The sequence below is a fragment of the Carcharodon carcharias genome, chromosome 1 (assembly GCF_017639515.1).
Source record: "Carcharodon carcharias isolate sCarCar2 chromosome 1, sCarCar2.pri, whole genome shotgun sequence".
Lineage (NCBI taxonomy): Eukaryota > Metazoa > Chordata > Chondrichthyes > Lamniformes > Lamnidae > Carcharodon > Carcharodon carcharias.
The window spans coordinates 101,599,608-101,619,473 of record NC_054467.1 but is presented as its reverse complement, the minus strand read 5'-3'; the positions used below and the strand labels follow the sequence as shown (position 1 = coordinate 101,619,473).

At 40.0% G+C, this 19,866-nt stretch overlaps 1 protein-coding gene across 3 annotated transcripts in view; it reads left to right on the top strand.

Moving 5' to 3' along the window:
- wdfy3 (WD repeat and FYVE domain containing 3) overlaps positions 1-19,866 on the top strand; it is a 407,868-nt gene that overhangs the window by 287,808 nt on the left and 100,194 nt on the right. The window contains exons 40-45 of one of the 3 annotated variants that reach the window (XM_041187492.1): positions 7,789-7,949; positions 8,781-8,858; positions 12,564-12,794; positions 16,220-16,285; positions 17,030-17,198; positions 19,559-19,722. In XM_041187492.1, coding sequence (XP_041043426.1) covers positions 7,789-7,949; positions 8,781-8,858; positions 12,564-12,794; positions 16,220-16,285; positions 17,030-17,198; positions 19,559-19,722 — 869 coding nt within the window. The remainder of the gene's footprint in view (positions 1-7,788; positions 7,950-8,780; positions 8,859-12,563; positions 12,795-16,219; positions 16,286-17,029; positions 17,199-19,558; positions 19,723-19,866) is intronic. The other 2 variants (XM_041187506.1, XM_041187499.1) reach the window with 2 other exon arrangements.

The window sequence follows — 19,866 nt, the reverse complement described above, 5'->3', positions numbered from 1 at the left end:
CCAAAACAAAAACAAAAATACCTGGAAAAACTCAGCAAGTCTGGCAGCATCTGTGGAGCGGAGCACAGTTAATGTTTCGAGTCTGAATGACCCTTCAACAGAACTAAGTAAAAATAGAAAAGAGGTGAAATATAAGCTGGTTTAAGGGAGGGTGGGGGGGTAGAGCTGGATAGAGGGCCAGTGATAGGTGGAGATAACCAAAAGGTGTCACAGACAAAAGGACAAAGGGGTGTTGCAGGTGGTGATATTATCTGAGGAATGTGCTAATTAAGGGTAGAAAGCAGGACAAGCAAGGTACAGATAGCCCTAGTGGGGCTGGGGTGGGGTGAAGGAATCAAAAAAGGCTAAAAGGTAGAGATAAAACAATGGATGGAAATCCATTTAAAAATAATGGAAATAGGTGGGAAAAGAAAAATTTATATAAATTATTGGAAAAAAAAAGGGGGGAATCGGAAAGGGGGTGGGGATGGATATTTACCAGAATGATACAAGAGTTTTCAGCTATGTAAAGACATACAAATGCTGGGATTGTTCTTCAAGCAGAGAAGATTAAGGGGAGATTTAATAGAGGCATTCAGTATTATAAGGGATTTTGATGGGGTGAATAAGGAGGAAGTTTTCCCATTAGTGGGTGGATTGCTAACTGAAAGACACAACTTTAAGATAATCAGCAAAGTGAGTTGTGATGATCTAGAATGCACTTCCTGAAAAGATAATGGTAGCAGATTCAGTTGCAACTTTCAAAAGGGAATTGCTTATGTACTTGAAAAGGAAAAATTTGTAGGACTATGGGGAAATAAAATGGGAGTGGGACTGATTGGACAGATGTTTCACAACATTTTTGGCACATTAAGTCAAACTGCTTCCTTCTGTGCTATATAATTCTCTCTGTTGTGTGGAACTATTAAAACTACAGCTCAGTGTCTTCTTAGCATTTACAAGGATGTCACAGAATGGCTGCAGGGCATTCTTAAGGGGGAGGGTGAACAGCCGGAGGTTGTGGTCCGTGTTGCGACCAATGATATAGGAAGAAAGAGAAATGAGGTTCTGCAAGCAGACTTTAGGGAGTTAGGTAGGAAATTGAAAAGCAAGACTTCAAAGGTAGTAATCTCCGGATTACTCCCAGTGCCATGCCAATCCACGACCGCTACCATCGAGAAGGACAAGTGCAGCAGATAGATGGAAACACCACCACCTGGAAGTTCTCCTCCAAGTCACTCACCATCCTGACTTGGAAATATATGGCTGTTCCTTCACTGTCACTGGGTCAAAATCCTGGAACTCCCTTCCTAACAGCACTGTGGGTGTACCTCCAACACATGGACTGCAGCAGTTCAAAGTGGCAGCTCATCACCACCTTCTCGAGGGCAACTAGGGATGGGCAATAAATGCTGGCCCAGCCAGCGAAGCCCACATCCCATGAATGACTAAAAAAAAAGACTATTAAAAAGTGCCAAGAAGCAGAGTTAGAGAAGGACTGACTAAGCCCCAGGTTCTGGTCACCAGGGAATGGGAGTGGACTGGGGTTGAGCTAAGGAGTTGGGGTTTAACCTTGTGTTTGCCTCTGGTGGCAGGCACTCTGATCTGGCCTTGCTAGAATTCATTCGAAAATGGGTTGCCTTTCAGCTTGAGTTCTCCCCCTGTCCAAGCCAATGTGTGCACGTGTGTTCAGCTCACTCCAAGTCTCAGGATTCTCACACTCTCACTCTCTCTCTGTCACGCTCACTTTCTCTCACTCAGGTTTACACTTGCTCACTCTCACGCCACACCATCGAGAATCAGGTGGTCAGGTCAGGAAGGACCCTGTCCAGGGCCACACACCAATGAGAGTCAATTTATTTTTGATTTTGTTTTATTTTTGTTTTGAAATAGTGTGCATATGACCATTTCAAATGAAAAAGTAATTTAGGAAGGAGTTAGATAATTGAACTGGAGGCATAGTTCTTCATGTATATCACACATATATAGCAATGGTATTTGATTTTGGTAGTTAAAACAGAGAAAATTATTTAATTGTATAAAAAGCTAGTAGTTAAGAAATATAAAGACCTAATGAAGAAATTCATAGTACAGAGATTAGTAACATGAAATATGGTTGTAATTGAGATACTGGCCAATCAGCAATTAATCAAAGAAATTAAGTGAGAGGGATAGAGAAAAAAACTTAACGGTCCAACCATAAAAGTCCACTAGCTCTGTGTAACCTGTCATGCATGAATAAAACAACTAGAACAATGCCAAAACCATTGTAACAAACCAGTAGAAGTTGTACAGGTGGGAAAACTCAAGACTTACCTGCATTTTCTCTCTACTAAGCTTAGGTGAAGATATTTTAATCGCCAATGGGGGAGAGCATGGTCTGAAAATAGCACATGCAGTCCTTTAATGGGCCAGTGCCTACACGGGAGGGTGAGAGGGCAGCCATGGACTACATCACTCAGGAAATGCACTCTAGCTGTTGAAACAAATGGCCACACAGGCTTGGGCTCTCAGAATCACAAAATTGTTATGGCGCAGAAGGAGACCAAATCGGCCTATCGTGTCTGCACCAGCTCTCCAGCTGAGCATTATGACTCAGTACCATTCACCATCCTTTTCCCTGTATCCTTGCACATTCTTTCTATTCAAATAATCATCTAATGCCCTCTTGAATGCCTCGATTGAACCTGCCTCCACCACACTTACGGGCAGTGCATTCCAGACCCGAACCACTCGCTGTGTGAATAAGTTTTTTCTCACATCACATTTGCTTCTTTTGCAAATCACTTTAAATCTGTGTCCTCTCGTTCTCGATCCTTTTACAGGCAGGAACATTTTCTCCCTATCTACTCTGTCCAGCCCCCTTATGATTTTGAACACCTCTATCAAACCTCTACTTAGCCTTCTCTTCTCCATGGAGAACAGCCCTAATTTCTCCAATCTATCTCCATAACTGAAGTTTCTCATCCCTGAAACCATTCTTGTAAACCTGTTTTGCACTCTCTCCAATGCGTTTATATCCTTACTATAGTATGGTGCCCAGAACTGTACACACTACTCCAGCTGAGGTCTAATTAGTGTCTTATATAAGCTCAGCTTAACCTCCTTGCTCTTGTACTCTGTGCCTCTATTAAAGCCCAGGATGCTGAGTGCTTTATTAACTGCTCTCTCCACCTATCCTGTCACCTTCAATTATCTATGCGCATATACACCCAGGTCTCTCTGCTCCTGCACCCCCTTAAGAATTGTACCCCTTATTTTATACTGTCTCTCCATGTTCTTCTGACCAAAATGCATCACCTCGCACTTCTCTGCATTGAATTCATCTGCCACCTATCTGTCCACTCTACCAACTTGTCTATGTCTTTTTGAAGTTTTACACTGTCGTCACAGTTTACAATGCTTCCAAGTTTTGTATCATCCACAAACTTTGAAATTGTCCCCTGCACACGAAGATCTAGATGATTAATGTATATCTCGCTCCAGAACAATCAGGTCTTGAGTGCTGGAACCTTGTCCTGGTGCGGAGCGCCCACTACGTGCTTGTTTGCGAGCACATTGAGGTGAGGTAGCCACTTGACAGAGGTACAGTTCTGTCTGAGCCCAAGATCTGGTGATTAGCAGCATGTGCACACCCCTCTTCCAGGTCCAACCCGCTTCCTGGAAAGTCTGAATCTAGAATCTCTCAAGGTCACTCATGCAAAGTCATCTGACAGCCATCCAAGGTTCTGTGTGCCCGTGTGTTCAGCTCACTCCCAGTCTCAGGATTCTCTCACTCTCACTCTCTCTCTCTGGCACGCTCACTTTCTCTCACTCAGGCTCACACTTGCTCACTCTCACACCACACCATCGAGAAGCAAGTGGTCAGGTCAGGAAGGGCCCTGCCCAGGGCCATAGACCAATGAGAGTCAATTTATTTTAGATATTGATTTTTTTTTTTTGTTTAGAAATAGTGTGCATATGACCATTCAAATGAAAAAGGAATTTAGAAAGAAGTTAGATAATTGAACGCCATTAGATTGTAGTCGAGAAAAGCCAGCTGTCCCATCCCCTCAATTTCACAAGGCTTGTTAATGGTTGGTCCTGCAAAATGGTGAGGTTCATTCAGGATGGCACTGAACACATCGAGAGAGTTCATCGGGAACACAAAGAGACAAATTCGAGGGGTTGGAGAGTGCGCACAAATCTCCCAACAACTCAACTGACCTTGCAGGCACCACCTGCCTCGCATGTGGCAGAATCCGCACATGCCACATTGGACTTATCAGCCATCTCAGAACTGATTGAACTGGAGTGGAAGCAAGTCACCTTTGATTCTGAGGGTTTACGTATGAAGAAGAATGGTTAATGGTTAAACTAAGTGTCAGAGAACCGTATTGAATTACAACATTGAAGCTGCCTATGTGGACCAACCAGGCCATGTTGGAGTTTATGCTCCATAAGGAGTCTGAATCCCATGTACCGACCATGGTATCTTTATCCCCCTTTACTTCAACCACCTATCTAGCCTATTCTTCAATATTGTTATGGTCTCTGCTTGATTCAGTGGGCTGAATTTTATGCTTCCCCGGGTTTGAAGGTTGTTTGGGGGGGGGGGGGTGGGGGGCAGCATGTAAAACCAAGCAGGTAGGGACTTCCTTTACAGGCTGTCTCAATGCATTGGAGGAGTCCCCTCCCCTTTAACCTGCTCCACTGGCTTCTTCAACTAGGCGTCCACCCCCGTTGCCCCCCTTGCTGAGACTGGACCGGGATCTTACCTGGGCTTCTCAGTGTGGTAAGACTGCCTGTAATCCCAGGAATGGCCACCGTACCCATCTAGAGCTGTTGGGACTACCGAGCTGCTGGTCACCCAATTGGCCGACAGCCCTCTAAGGTGGGTCTTCCTCCTGATAACCTCACTTTAAAGCAGGTGCTTCTCCCAGTTAAATTGCTGCGGGGTAGCCATCAGCATTGTGAGCAGGCTCTCTTTCCCCCCCCCTCCCCCCCCGCCTCGACTTTTTAGCTGGAGAGGTTTTGGAACTGTGGCAGTCTGTAAATCCAGCCCAGTTACTCTAGTTGTGCATTCCATAACCTCAGTTTCTCCTACCTGCTGTTATAAATTCTTTACATTTAATGTTGTATATCCATTCCCTTACTTCAGACCTCCCAAACAATGTAAGCTATTTGTTTCTAGCTACTGTGTCTCGTCCATTCATAATTTTCAACGACTCTATATTTTATCACGTCATAACCACCTCTGTCCTGAGCAGTGAACAACATTAATAAACTGTTCAAAATATCTCTGTTCTAACAAAAATTGCCCTTTTTTTTTAACTCAGATATCTAAGACAGTACCTGTGTGCCTTCTATTGCCTCATAGCCCTTCTATAATGTGGCACTCAAAAATGTCACTGTATTCCAAATGTGGCCATTACACCTCAACATTTATATTCTATACTTCTTGTTCTGATACCTAGTATTCCATATGTTTTTTAAAATAAACTTATCCACTTGAGTACTAGTTAAGTTTTGTGAACCTGAACTCTCAAGCCTTTCCATTCTTCACATTAACCAACTTTCACCCACTAGAAATATAAACTGTTTTTAACTGAAATGTACCACCTCACAATTACTAATATAGCATTGCATCTAATGCATTTTTTGCCCAGCTAGCTCACTCTTCACCTTTCTAAAATCTGCCCTATTTCAATCTAGTGCCTGTATTTTTAATGTAAATTTGCAATTTCCATTGGGACCTCAAACCTCCCCCATCTGGTAGTCAGTACTCCTCTGGTTCACATGTGACATAGGACTAAGGAGCAGGATTAGGCCATTCAGCCCATTGAGCCTGTTCTGCCATTTGATAAGATCATGGCTGATCTGGTTGTAGGCTCAACTCCATTTTGCTACCTGCGCCTCATAACTCTTGATTCCCTTGTCTATCAAAAATCTATCTAACTCAATCTTGAATAAATTCAATGATCTAGCCTCAACTGCTTTCTGTTGAACAGAATTCCACACACAAACGACCCTCTGTGAGAAGAAATTTCTCCTCATCTTCATTTTAAAAGGGAGACCTCTTATTCTTAAGCCCCCTAGTTCTGGTCTCTACAAGAAGAAATACCCTCCCGGCATCCACCCTATCAAGTCCCCTCAAGATCTTATGTTTCAATAAGATCATCTCTCATTCTTCTAAACTCCAATGGATATAGGCCCAACCTGTTCAACCTTTCTTCTTAAGATAAGCCTGTAAAGGGCAAGAGTCGCTTTGGAGTCTCACTTCATTCCAATAAAATAAGAACTCAATCTCCTTCCAGCAGTACCCAACGTCACTTAATATCCGCACTGCATTCAAGCAATTGGAGAGTATTCTATCACACTCCTGACTTGTGTCTTGTAGATGGTGAAAAGTTTCTGGGGAGTTGAAAAGTGAGTTATCCACCTCCGATATTTTATTATAGTTATGGCATGCAAATGAGAGAATTTCCCCCATAGAAATTACATTCCCCAATTTTGAAAACCAAGAATAAAAATATAACCTTGTCAATTTTTTGTTCTTTAATGGGATGATTTTTCTATTGGCTACGTTTTAATGTGAACCCGTCCTTGTTAGATATTCACAGTAGCTCCCGCATGTGAATTTGCCTGTCACTGACAGTTTGCTGATTTGGTGCTGCAGCACCTTCACAGAGCCCGACCTGTTGCAGCTGCACTATTTATATGGCTGATCCGGTTAAATTTGAGGTTAATGGTCACCCTCCAAGATGTAGATGGTGGGATATTCAGTGATGATAATGCCATTAAATATCGAAGGACCTGATTCCCAGACTTCAGTGTTTTTTTTCCTTTGATTCTCTCTTTTTGGAAATAGTCATTGCCCGGCATTTGCGTGTTGCTTGCCACTTATAAGCCCAAGCTTGAATGTTCTCCAGGTGGTGTTGGATGTGTGCGTGGACTGATTCACTATCTGAGGAGTTACAAATGGAATTGAGCACTGCAATCATTAACGAGCATCCCCACTTCTGACCTTTTAATAGATGGAAGTTCTGATAAAGCTTAGGACACTATTTCAAAGAACTCCTGTAGCAATGCCCTGGGTTGAGATCTTTTGTGCTAGTGGAGGTCATCCGTGCCCCTCCCCCAACATGATTCCCAGACTTCTGTTTTTTCTTCTTTGAACACAGCTTTTAAGGGAAATTTTCAAGAAACCTTCCTTGGCAATCCTGTATGCCTCACCTGTTGCCAGGATTATATCAACCTTAGAAGTGTACTGTATCACTGCCACACTGGTGTAACAGTTCTCCTTCGCTTACCAGCCCTCCTTCAGGCCTCTGAGTGAAATTTCCATGTCATGTGTAGTTTGGTGCTGTTGACTGTTGCCAACTAGGACTTTCTAAAGTAATTTTATGATGGGGCTCTTGCATCTAATGGAGAAAGATTATCTTTATCTAGTTCTGACAAATAGCTGTAGACCTGAAACATTAACTGTGATTCTCTCCACAGATGCTGTTTGCCTTGTTGAGCATTTGCAGCATTTTCTGTTTTTATTTCAGATTTCCAGCATTCACAGTATTTTGCTTTTCCATCTGTATCTAGATCGTGCCATATTTTTACATGAATTGCTTACTGTTGGATAAACTGTAAATATTGTTTTGTCCTATCTCCTGCGATAATAGGAACGATTATCAAGATAATGTGGCTTGATATTTATGGACTCTATGTTCTTATTTCTACATTTATTCGGAACATTGTATGTTTAGGTACTGTTGAAAATCCTGAAATATAATTTGGAAATTTATTATGTTTTTGCTTTGTTTCTCTCTTGGATAGCCCATGAAAAGAAGTATATTAGTAGAGGAGAAACAACCATAGCTCCTGTAACACAGTCAAAGCTGTCACGTGTGAGCAGTGGGTTTGGCCTGTCGAAGTTGACTGGATCCAGGCGAAATAGAAAGGAAAGTGGAATCAGCAAAAATAACCTCACGTCACAGGTAGACTTTCTCTCTTTAACGTCATCATTTCAGTCAGCAGCCCCTATGTTTGCCATTGAGATAATGGCAGTAATCTGTTGCCAATTTTTGGTACAATTTGGTGAACTAAGAAATCCAGAAGAATAACCAATAAAATAAGAACTCAATCTCCTTCCAGCAGTACCCAACGTCACTTAATATCCGCAGCAATAATGCTCAAAAGGAAAAAAAGGAAACTTTCAAGGAATCTTGCTTGGCAATCTTGTAGGCCTCAACTGATGCCAAAGTTATATGGTGTTTTAGAGGTCAAAATAAGTAGACTCAAACAGATTGTATTTGAAGCTTCATTCTATTTAATCTAGTTTACTCCTGAATTGTGACAGTTTATACCAGACCTACCCCAGGGGGTTGCTTCTGATTTAGGTGCATGCCAGTGGACTATAAAAGTCGTCATCTTGCCAAGCACACTTGATCCACTGTTACCTATTCACTTGGTACATTTGCACATGCCGACATGCATTCATGCACTGTGACCTTCCAATATAACTAGTTAGCTTCGTTCATTTACCTGGATGGATTTAATATAGCAAGCGCTATGAATTAAAATGATAATACTAAATGAAATAGGTGTAACTATTAGTGATTTATGGCATAGGGTTTTTGTTTATTTTGCAATGCTATGTTCCCCTCGCTTACAGGCCGAAGAATTGGGGCTCAATATTGTATCCAGTCGCCTGCTCTGATCCCTGTGATGCAGGCATGGCTTTTAGGAGCGTAGCATTTCTGTAACCTTATAAAATGTTGGCACTTGTTCCATAAATATTGCTATTAATTTGTTTTCCTTCCCCTAAGGAAATCTCCCAGTGGATGTTCACTCATATTGCTGTTGTGCGGGATTTAGTGGATATGCAATATAAAGAATATCAGGAGGTAAAAATGCTATATATTTTTCAAAAGGTAGTTTCTTAATTTTTTTAATCTGATAAACTAAGGGTTCTTTGAATCTGATGCTTTTCATGGTCTAGGTATTCAAACGTTTAGTTGTTTATTGTGTTTAATCCAAGAAATTATTCAAAGTTTTGCTTTTTTTTTATTCTTTCACGGGATGTGGATGTCACTGGCTGGGCCAGCATTTGTTGCCCAACCTTAATTGCACTTGAAGGTGGTTGTGAACCGCCTTCTTGAACTGCTGCAGTCAATGTGGTTTAGGTACATGAAAGCGCTGTCAGGAAGGGAGTTCCAGGATTTTAACCCAACAACAGTGAAGGAATGGTGATATAGCTCTAAATCAGGATGATGTATGACTTGGAGGGGATCTTGCTGATAAGGTGTTCCCATGCACTTGCTGCCTTTATCCTTCAAAGTGGTGGAGGTTGTGGGTTTGAAGGGTGCTGTCTCAGGAGTCTTGGTAAGTTGCTGCAGTGCACCTTGTGTATGGTAAATATTGCTGACACTGTATGTCACTGGTGGAGGCAGTGAATTTTTAAGTGGTGGATGGGGTGCCAAATAAGCGGGCTGCTTTGTCCTGGGTCATGTCAAGCTTCTTGAGTGTTATTGGAGCTGCACACATCCAGGCAAATGGAGCATATTCCATCACACTCCTGATTTGTGCCTTGCAAGTATGGACAAGCTTTGAGGAATAAGGAGGTGAGTTACTTTCCGCAGAGCTTCCAGTCTCTGACCTTCTCTTAAAGGCACAGTATTTAAGTGGCTGGTCCAGTTCATTCATCGTCAGTGATAACCCCTAGGGTGTTGATAGTGGAGGATTCAGCAATGGTAATACGATTGAATTTCAAGGGGAGATAGTTAGATTCTTCCTTGTTGAAGATGGTTATTGCCTGGCATTTGTGTGACATGAATGTTATTTGCCACTTATCAGCCCAAGCCTGAATGTTGTCTGGATCTTGCTGCATATGGACACGGACTGCTTCAATATCTGAATAGTTATGAATGATACTGAATGCTGTAATCACCAGTGAAATCCCCATTTTTGACCTTATGATGGAGGGATGGTCATTGATAAAGCAGCTGAAGATGCTTGGGCCTAGAACATGACCCTGCGGAACTCATGCAGCAATGCTCAGGAACTGAGATGATTGACCTCCAACAGCCACAGCCATTTTCCTTTGTGCATGACTTCAGATTTGCTAGGGCTCCTTGATGCCACACTCCATCAAATGCTGCCTTGATGTCAAGGGCATCCTCACACTCCTCGCCTCTTGAATTCAGCTCTTTTTTTTTCCATGGCCTGATCAAGGCTGTAATGAGCCCAGGAGCTGAGTGGCCCTGGCAGAATCCAAACTGAGCATCAGTGAGCAAGTTATTGATGAGTAGTACTGTTGATGACCCTTCCATCACTTTGCTGATGATCAAGATTAGACTGATGGGGTGATAATTGGCCCATTTAGATTTGTCCTGCTTTTTCTGGACTGGGCATACCTGGGCAGTTTTCCATATTGTCAGGTAGATGGCAGTGTTGTAGATGTACTGGAACAGCTTGACCAGGGGGCGAATAGTTCTGGAGCACAAGTCTTCAGTACGATTGCCAGAATGTTCTCAGGGCCCATCGTCCTTGCAATATCCAGTGCCTTCAGCCATTTCTTTATCATGTGGAGTGAACTGAATTGACTAAAGACTGGCATCTGTGATGCTCTGGACCTCAGGAGGAGGCCGAGATGGATCATCCACTTAGCACTTCTGGCTGAAGATGGTTTCAAGAGCGTCAACCTTGTAATTTACACTGATGTGCTGGGCTTCCCAACATTGAGGATGGGGGTTTTTGTGGAGCCGCCTCCTCCTGTTGGTTGTTTGATTGCCTACTGGCATTCATGACTGGATATGGCAAGATTGCCAAATTTTGATCTGATCCATTGGTGGTTAGATCGCTTAGCTTTGTCTATTGCTTGCTGCTTCAGCATAGTGACCCAGTGATGGGAGAGCGCATAGTATGGTACATACACATCATGGATAGTCCCTTAAAATGTATTTATAGATTTGTTGCACAAATGTGAAAAATATCTTCACCGTGCAGCATAACTTTTAGGTTACAGATATATTTTTTTAAATATGGAAACCAATAAAAAAACTTTTTGCATAATTATTTGTTAGAATTAAACTGTTTTGTCTCATGAAACATTCAGGAGAATAAAAGGAGAGCCAGCATTCCGACCACTGATGTGCTGGGCATCCCCAACATTGAGGATGGGGGCATTTGTGGAGCCTCCTCCTCCTGTTGGTAGCAGTTCAAAAAGGCAGCTCACCACCACCTTCTCAAGGGCAAATATGGATTGGCAATAAATGCTGGCCCAGCCAGCGAAGCCCACATCCCGAGAATGAATAAAAAATAATTATGCCTGGTGCCAGGGACTTCAGTTATACACTAATGCTCTGTTGAATTCTTAAAAAATATAAATTTTTATCTAAAGTACATAGAGAAGGCACATTGTCAATTATAAGGAAGTCTGTTTTATATCAAATTGTGCCTGTTGCATTTTCATTTTAGTTTCCTACATATGTTATTACCTGCTGTAATGCTCATGTTTTGGTCAGGGAGAGCATGGTAACAGTGTACTTAACTCTAGATCGTATTAAACGGATTTTTGTGTGGGTCAGATCCTTATTGAATGTACATTTAGCAGAGATTTATGTGTGGGGGAGCAAGGGTTAGGGTTACATTGGAAAGAGGGTAGAAGAGAGAAAAGACTGCTGTAATATCAGTAACTGACAGCTGATGTAAATACTTTCCTTTAATATTTCTGGCCTCACCCTTTAAATTTCTCTTTTCAATAAAGAGGATATAGTTCTGGGCTGAGTTAGCTAGCTTAGCTGCATGCAGCAGCAGAAGGAGCATTAAAATTGACAGCAGTACCCCTGGGTAAGAAGGGAGAAATCTGCCAGGGCTCCTCATCAATAACTAGTGACCTTGTTGGAGAATGATGATGCTAGGAGGAAGGATTGAACTCAATGATGATGCACTCCCCCCATTTGGATTATCTACCACCACTCCCTATCAAGATTGACACTCAGACAATGTTATTTGAGAATGATGCCAAAGGATAATAAACAACTGTGAAATCATATCATAATCTTCAAATAACATTTTTAAGAAGAAAGGTGAGGAGAAAATCAGCAAGAAAAGGAAGTACAATTTTTCTCCTAGAAAACTTGCCCATCAGAAGTACCCTATGTCATTGTGAGTTAGCAGCTTATTATACAATGAAAACACCAGCAGTGACGTGATTAAAAATCATTATTGTATACTAATGATCTGTAACTGAAACATTTGATTTACTACCTATAACAATTAGGTCTTAGCAGCTGTATTAGGCATGTAGCTTTTAATTTTCCCTTTGACTGAGTTAATTGAAGTTGTTTATGATCAATTCTTTAAATTGCAGATCTCATGATTTTCTTTTGAATGGAATTTAAAGAATTATGCTGTCAAGCTTAGATTATCATGGGCAGGACATTTTGAAAAATAATTATTATTGAGCTGAAATTTTATATTACTACTTTGTGTTGATGTATATAGTAACTATCAATATGTTAAAATATATGTATATGTATGACAATATACCGTTTATAGTTTACTCTCCCCTCTTCACTGCAGTTAACAATTAATTTCCTCATTTGTAGCGTCAGCAAAATGCCCTGAAGTACGTAACTGAAGAATGGGCTCAGATAGAGTATGAGCTATTGCGAGAGAGGGGCTTATGGGGGCCTCCAATTGGATCACATCTCGATAAATGGATGTTAGAAATGCCAGAGGGACCCTGCCGAATGAGAAAGAAGATGGTGCGGAATGACATGTTTTATATACATTACCCATATGTGCCAGAAAATGAGCAGGACTCTACCAGTCTGCTGGTGAGTCTTGAGAAGCTGGTGCTGAAATGGAACAAATATTTTTTGCATGGCTTCATAAATTATTAAAAATTGTCCTGTAAACCATAGCTGTTTATCATTGAAAGAATATTTTCTCATTAATGGAATTTAGCATTTCTTTGCCAGTGACATTTGAGCATCAATTTACATTTTTTGTTTATTTTTAAATATCAAGATTTGAGAAACATTGTGAAAAACTCAAGACTATAGTGTTTTATTCTTCTGAGATTAATTTGCTAAATTAGTGTCAAACACAAAACCAGTCTCTTAGTATGATAGCGAAAGTCTGCCCTATTCAAGAGCAATGTCAACTACAAATCTTAGGACACTTTTCCAAAAATAATTTTCATGAATGGGGTAATGAAGACCTTGTATAGGTTAATATCTTCAAGTATGCATCTTTACATAAGGCATTATGCCAAGATAATTAAAATGCACAGTATTTAACATTCTTGTGTATGTCCGTAAGAATTCTAGTTCCCTAAACATGTTATAAATCAAATTTTAATTATTACTTGGAATTCAAATTACGGTGCTCTGCAACTGACACTCTTTTTCTCATTTCACAAGGCTATATCGCAGTTAATGATGTTTAACTATCAATTTTTTTTTAGATCACAGCTGATTTTTAAGGTTGTATGTTTTACTTTACCATAGCTGTGGCCAGAAGCAATACATGCATATACAAATAATGTTTACATCTGCTCTTTGGCTCTAGGACCTGGTTATATGGTTACGGCAATAGTGAGGAGGTCTGTGTTATTTGTACAAGGAAGGACTGGCTCTAATCTTGTTTCCCTTTTTTTATTGTACCTTGTGATGGAAGTTCTTTTCTAGTTCTCTGAATTTGTAGATCACATTATAATTTAATACATGGAGCCAGAATCAGAATTGATTCTGATCATTAGTTTAGCTGCCTAACCAATTCAATCAGACTTTCATGATCTTGGTAACAGTTTTATAAAAATGATTTATTTTACTTACATGAACAAGGTAAGCACAATTATTTACTGTTGCATCTTAAACACTTTGGACTGGATTTTGCGGTCAGCGGCGAAGTGCGTGTACTCCTCTGACTGCATGTAAAGCTAAGTTGCTACTTTCTTGTCAACAGCAGTGGGAATTTTGTATGCTTTAAAAGAGGATGCTTTGATAATTTAGACTGATGTAATTTAGTTGCAGGCAGCCCAATTACTGGATCCCAAATTAACCCTTTAAACCCTTCAGTTTGACAGAGGTATAACCATCAGACAAAGACTCTCACTCTGAATTAGCAAATAACACCTAAGTTTATTTAATAAAGGATAAAATAAAATAATACACCTATCAATTAACTAAAGTAGCAAAAGAACAAAAAGGTATACTTATGATTTATACACTACAGACTCCTTGACTTCAAATGGATGGCCACTCCAGAAGTGGAAAACACCCTCAACCCTTCTCACCGACAGGACTTTTGCCTCTGTCTCAGAAGGAAACCGAATTATCCAGGGTCCATGCCAGCAGGAATTCTGTCTCTGTCCCTGGGCCCAGTGCTGCACTAACCATTCTTGTGCTGACAGGAATTCTACCTCTGCCCTCGCGAGAACGTAAGAACATAGGCTTTAGAAGCAGGAGTAAGCCTTTCAGCCTTTTGAGCCTGCTCCCCCATTCAATGAGATCATAGCTGATCTGATTGTGATCTCAACTTCACTTTGCTGTCTGCCCTCATAACCCTTGATTCCCTTGTTTATCAAAAACCTAACTCAGCCTTGAATAAATTCAATGATCCAGCCTCCACTGCTTTCTGGAGAAGAGAATTCCACATACAAGCAACCCCTGCATAGTTTGGTAGCAAGTTTTCAAATCACAAAATGGTTTCTTTTAGGTAAGGTGTTGGTATAAAATTGTCAGGTGAAGTAGGCAGACTAAATCCTACCACAATAAAATCTTAAACTCAGACCTGCTTACAGTTTGCTCTCCCAGCTGCAGGATGGATCCATCAGCGAAAGGACAGGAGAGGCCTAGTGGAGTGGTGCATTCCTGGCAGAGTGCACCCCCATTGATGTCACGGGTTGAAGACATGCCTCTTGAGGTCTGCCTTCGTCTCAATGACAGTCTCTGAAGTAATGGTCCATCTGCATACCTTTGGTGTTATGACACAGCAGTTTGTGAAGGCTGAGTTATTTAAAATCCCAGAGGGAAACTTTAAATAACTGTCATAACCTATATTTTCAATTGGTATGTTTGAGATGCAGCTCTGAATTCAGGAATAAAACCCACCAAGCCTCAAGAAGGTTTTTTTTATATAAAATAAGGTCAACATTTATTAAGTTAACAACAAATTTAAACGCTTACATGTCTACAAATTACTACGATAATAACTTTTAAACAAAATCCCAAATTAATCACTCCCAGGCAACAATAACCCATAGACTTAAACAGACCCCAGGCCAAGCACATTTTACCATACCAGTTCAAAATGAGGTTCCTTTCAATTTGGTTCCTTCGCACAGTTGTGGGCTTACAGGTGACATCCCTCTGACTCACACACAAAACTCCTTTCTGTGAATACCTAGCCTTCCCCTTGAAAGTAAATTCTCGTTGTATCACCAGGCCCTTTGAACTCCACCTCTTCTAACAATAAAACCTCTTTCATAGTACTAATAAAACTATAAACATATTGCTTGGTGTCTCCTAGCTAGGTGCAAGATTTCACCCCCTGTCTTTAAATGGTTTATTCAACAAAATGCAAATACATCCTTTACCTTGCTATTTAACATCTCAAAGCTACTATACATCAAAGCACCCAGACTAGCCGGCTTTAATCCAATTAAGCTACACACACACACGCGCACATACACACACACGCACACCCACAGACACAAACTCTACTACAAGTCCAAATTAAAATAATTTCCAATAACATATTGTGCATTAAAATCTTCATGTGGTTTTTAATCATTTTCAATCCTTATTTCATTTAGTTTTAATTGCAGCTCCTCCTCTGGCTCCAAAGTGGGCTCCCTCTGGCCCTTAAGTCGGCTTCCTGGAAGTTGCAGTGCCAATGTTCACCACTATTGGGATCGCAATGTCTGGGCCAATATGTTAGAATATAGCTCTTTTGCACTTGAAGTTGATTATGATTTTCTAGTGTTCACTTTGGGCAAGTTCAGTATTGTCAATGAAATCTAATAACTCCATTATTACAAGTTGTAAATGTGTGGCACATATGTTTCAGGTACTGTGCTGCATATGAAACCTGCTCATCTTTTGAGTTCACATAATAAATTTTCAAAAGTAATTTCTAAACTGCACTGCCATCTACTTGTAATATTAACTGTGTATATCTGTACTTAATATAGTTACTTAATTGTGCTGAAATTCTGATGAGTATTTCCCATATTATTTTCAATACCTTGTTTTAGTCGGTCACCGCTAGTAAACTGCCTGAGGTGCCTTGGTTTGATGATGACAGTATGGTTTCTGAGAAGGTAATCGAGAAAAAAATATCAAGAGCAATGGTTGCTATGCCCATTAAGAAATGAAAGTGAATGAACCTGCATGATGGGCATTGTGACATAGCTTTCTGATTGGCTTCTCCTGATGCATCTTTTTGAGCTATAAGATGATGATTCACTCTTCACGACAGGATTTGTTATTTCTTTGCACTTGTCACCAAAAAAGATCTTTGTAGACTGTTTTATACTGCACACTAACAGGCATTCTTGGGCTGGAGTCTCACCCTAGCACTTTAAATAACACTATTGCTATTTTTGTGGCCTCGTGATTTAAGCTGCATTGTTTCAAACCAAGTGTCAGCAGAAATATGTAACGTCTGAGTTGAGTCAGCCCTTTTTTTCTTCCTCTCTCTTTCTCCCCTACCCCTCTCCAAAAAGATAAAATATAACAACATTTTTCTAACTTCTACACAATTTTTAAGCAGTTTTTATATTATATCTCTTAACTTCAGTTTTTATTATTGTTTCACACAAAGGCACAAAATTTACTCAAGCATGTTACCAAAATAATATTCAGCATAAAGCACTTGTGAATATTCATGTGTTTGGCAGTTGATTGTCTTCCTCACACATCATAAGCCTATGGCTGACTACTGCAAACACGTTTTATGTCTGTCATTTGATATGTTGTGATATCTCATTAGCTGGGCTCAGGACTTTTTGTTTAAAAAAAATCAGATCTAGTACATAGAAACATTATGTATTTTGATTTTATAGAAACCTGCTCGCTACCGTAGAGCTATAAGCTATGACAGTAAAGAATACTACATGCGACTGTCTGCTGGAAATCCTACCATGTATCCAGATACAATTGAAGAGAGCTCGGAGGGTGAAACCACCCAGCATGAACCTGAGCATGGAGAAGATACAATTGCAAGAGTCAAAGGTTAATTAATGCACTATATTATCTGCAACCTATAGATATGTATGTAGCTTCCTTAGCAGCAGGACTGGGACTATGTTCCAGCCTTTTCATAACGTAAAAAATAACATTGCTGTAATTTCACAAAGTTATGTATTGTTTGTAATATAACCAAATGATGAATGTGTGTTTTTTCGTGACATACTCCACCATCTCAAATTGGGCTAGGACATGTCTCTGTAATTACAGTTACCACACTACAAAGGCAATTCTGTGAAGCGTCTTAAGCTAGTCCAATGACACAGTGCATTGATAAATGCAAACATTCCATTTGCCAGAATGGAAATAATTTGTAACTCAATAGAAAGTGATCTTCAGTATTTAATTTTGTTAATTATATATTTAAAATTTGCAATCAATTGTCAGAAGGTATGACTAATTTGGAATTTACTAAAACATGAGGACAGGAGTAGGTCATTCATATCCTTGAGCCTATTGTGCCATTCAGTTAAATCATGGCTGATCTGTGTTTGTGAGAATAGATTTTATTAAAAATATTTTGGGGGAATGTCATGTTGTTCTGTAAAGAAAGCTGGGTGTCTGTGTGTGTGTGTGATTTAATTAAGTTGGAAAGAGGTTGATAAGAATCAGGCTGTCTGGGGTTTGGAAACATGAAAAGATTAAAGGTGTTAAGTTTGAGGTACAAGTAAATAGGTTAGATCTAACATTTGCATTTTTAGATAAGTTGAGAGGTTGTTTGAATTTCAAAGGAGAATCGGAGGTAACAAGGAAAATGCATCTTGCAGAATTCCATAGGTAAATAGTAGCGGGGGTATTATATTTTCATTGACCCAAAAGCAAAGACAAGATGGAAACATGAAAGATCTTATATTTGGAAGGGTTTGAGTTTCAAAGGGGTATGATAACAATGGGACTTGAGATGAAAGGGAAGATGGTATATTAGAGTTACTGTGGGTAGCTGACTTTTAGCTATTGAGCTGGATAGCTCTTGAGCCGTTAAGCTGGAGATGGCTGTAGCTGTTTGAGCTGTTGAGAAGCCTTGGGTTGCAGCAAGCGGTTTTATTCTGAAGTGAATTCCATAGCAAAGTGGAGGAGGGTACAGGTCTTGTGGTGCACCTTTATTGAAGGTACAACAGTCTGCCTTGTGTGATATGACTGGATTTCATATTTAAATAACTATAAGGAGTTTTGCCTCCTTAGTGTTCACTTGTGGGTTTGACCAAGTAGAGTCTTTTGGGGGAATGTTTTGTAAGACTAACCTTAATTGTGTAACTGTGCTTTTGTGTGTTTAAGTTTTCTTGTTAATGAAACTTTAACTTTATATTTTTAAAAACCCAAAAGTGTTACTGGACCTCTTATACCTGAGATTGGTACATCATCATCCTGTTATTAGCATACAAAAAAACGGTTGTGGCCTGTAAGCCAGGTTTCCCTTTGGGATTTGGTTTGCGCAGCAATTAGCACTGGCTGTGGTCATAACATACTTCAACTCCATTTACTCACCTTTGCTTCATATTCCTTGATATCCTTGCCTATTCAAATGTATTGATCTCAGCTTTGAAAATATCAGGAGGCCTGGCATCTCCAGTCTTTTGCTGCGTTGGGAGGAAAGCTCTAGATGTTAAATAACATTGTGAAAAGATGCATCCTTAAATGGCCTAGCTCTAATTTTAAAATTATTGCCCCTTCTGGATTTCCCTGTCAGAGAAATGTTTTCACTTTATCAGCTCTATTGAATCACCTCATCATTTTAAGGGCTTTATTTAGGTCCTTCAATCTGAACCCTCAACCTTCTAAACTTAAGGGAATAAAAGCTAAGTGTATGAAACTTGCCATTGCTTTAACCCTTTAAAACTAGGTTCTAATGCTCTATGCATCCAGGATAAATTTAATCAGGCAATTCTTATCAGTAGCTCTTAAGCTAAAGGCAAAAGTCTACCCAAATGTGTTTATATCGTGAAACTGCATCACCTACTGACCTGTCAGGAAGACACCCATGAAGCCCCTGTAGTTTAATACACTTCTATAGCTGTTAAAGTAGATTTATGAAGCTGATAGTAGCCTGGATGATTAACAAAGACTTACCTACAATTGTGAAAAGTGACCCAGGGACATTCTATGGAAGAATACAAAAATTACAGAAAGGATAGCTGTTAAATTATTAACCAAATATATGAATGAGGGTGTTCACGTAGCCTGCACTGCAGCAATAAATATTTTTACAGCAATGTTCTAATTATGTTTACAAAATAGGATTTATTTAAAAGTAAAATTGGGTTTGGACATTCTTTTCAGAGGTTACCTGTTCAGATCAAGTGTATTTTCATTAAACTTATAGATTAATATAAAATGTAATTGTTTAGGAATTGTAAAACCTCCACTGAAGCGTTCACGTTCTGCCCCTGATGGTGGTGATGAAGACAACACAGAACCTTTCCTTGACCAGATCTCTGAGGGAAGTTCAATGGATGAAGAAGAGAAGACAGACAACCAAACTCTCTTACGATTACTAGAGGAGGGGGAAAAGGTACAGTGCCTTGATCCATTTGTCTCATAAACTAAGATGGTTAAATTCTTGTGTTAAAATAAAAAGTTTTTTGAAAGATGACTCAAGATTCTGGGAGCTCTGAGTAAAGCACCAAGTAACTCAGTAAATAGAAAAGTTAAGTAC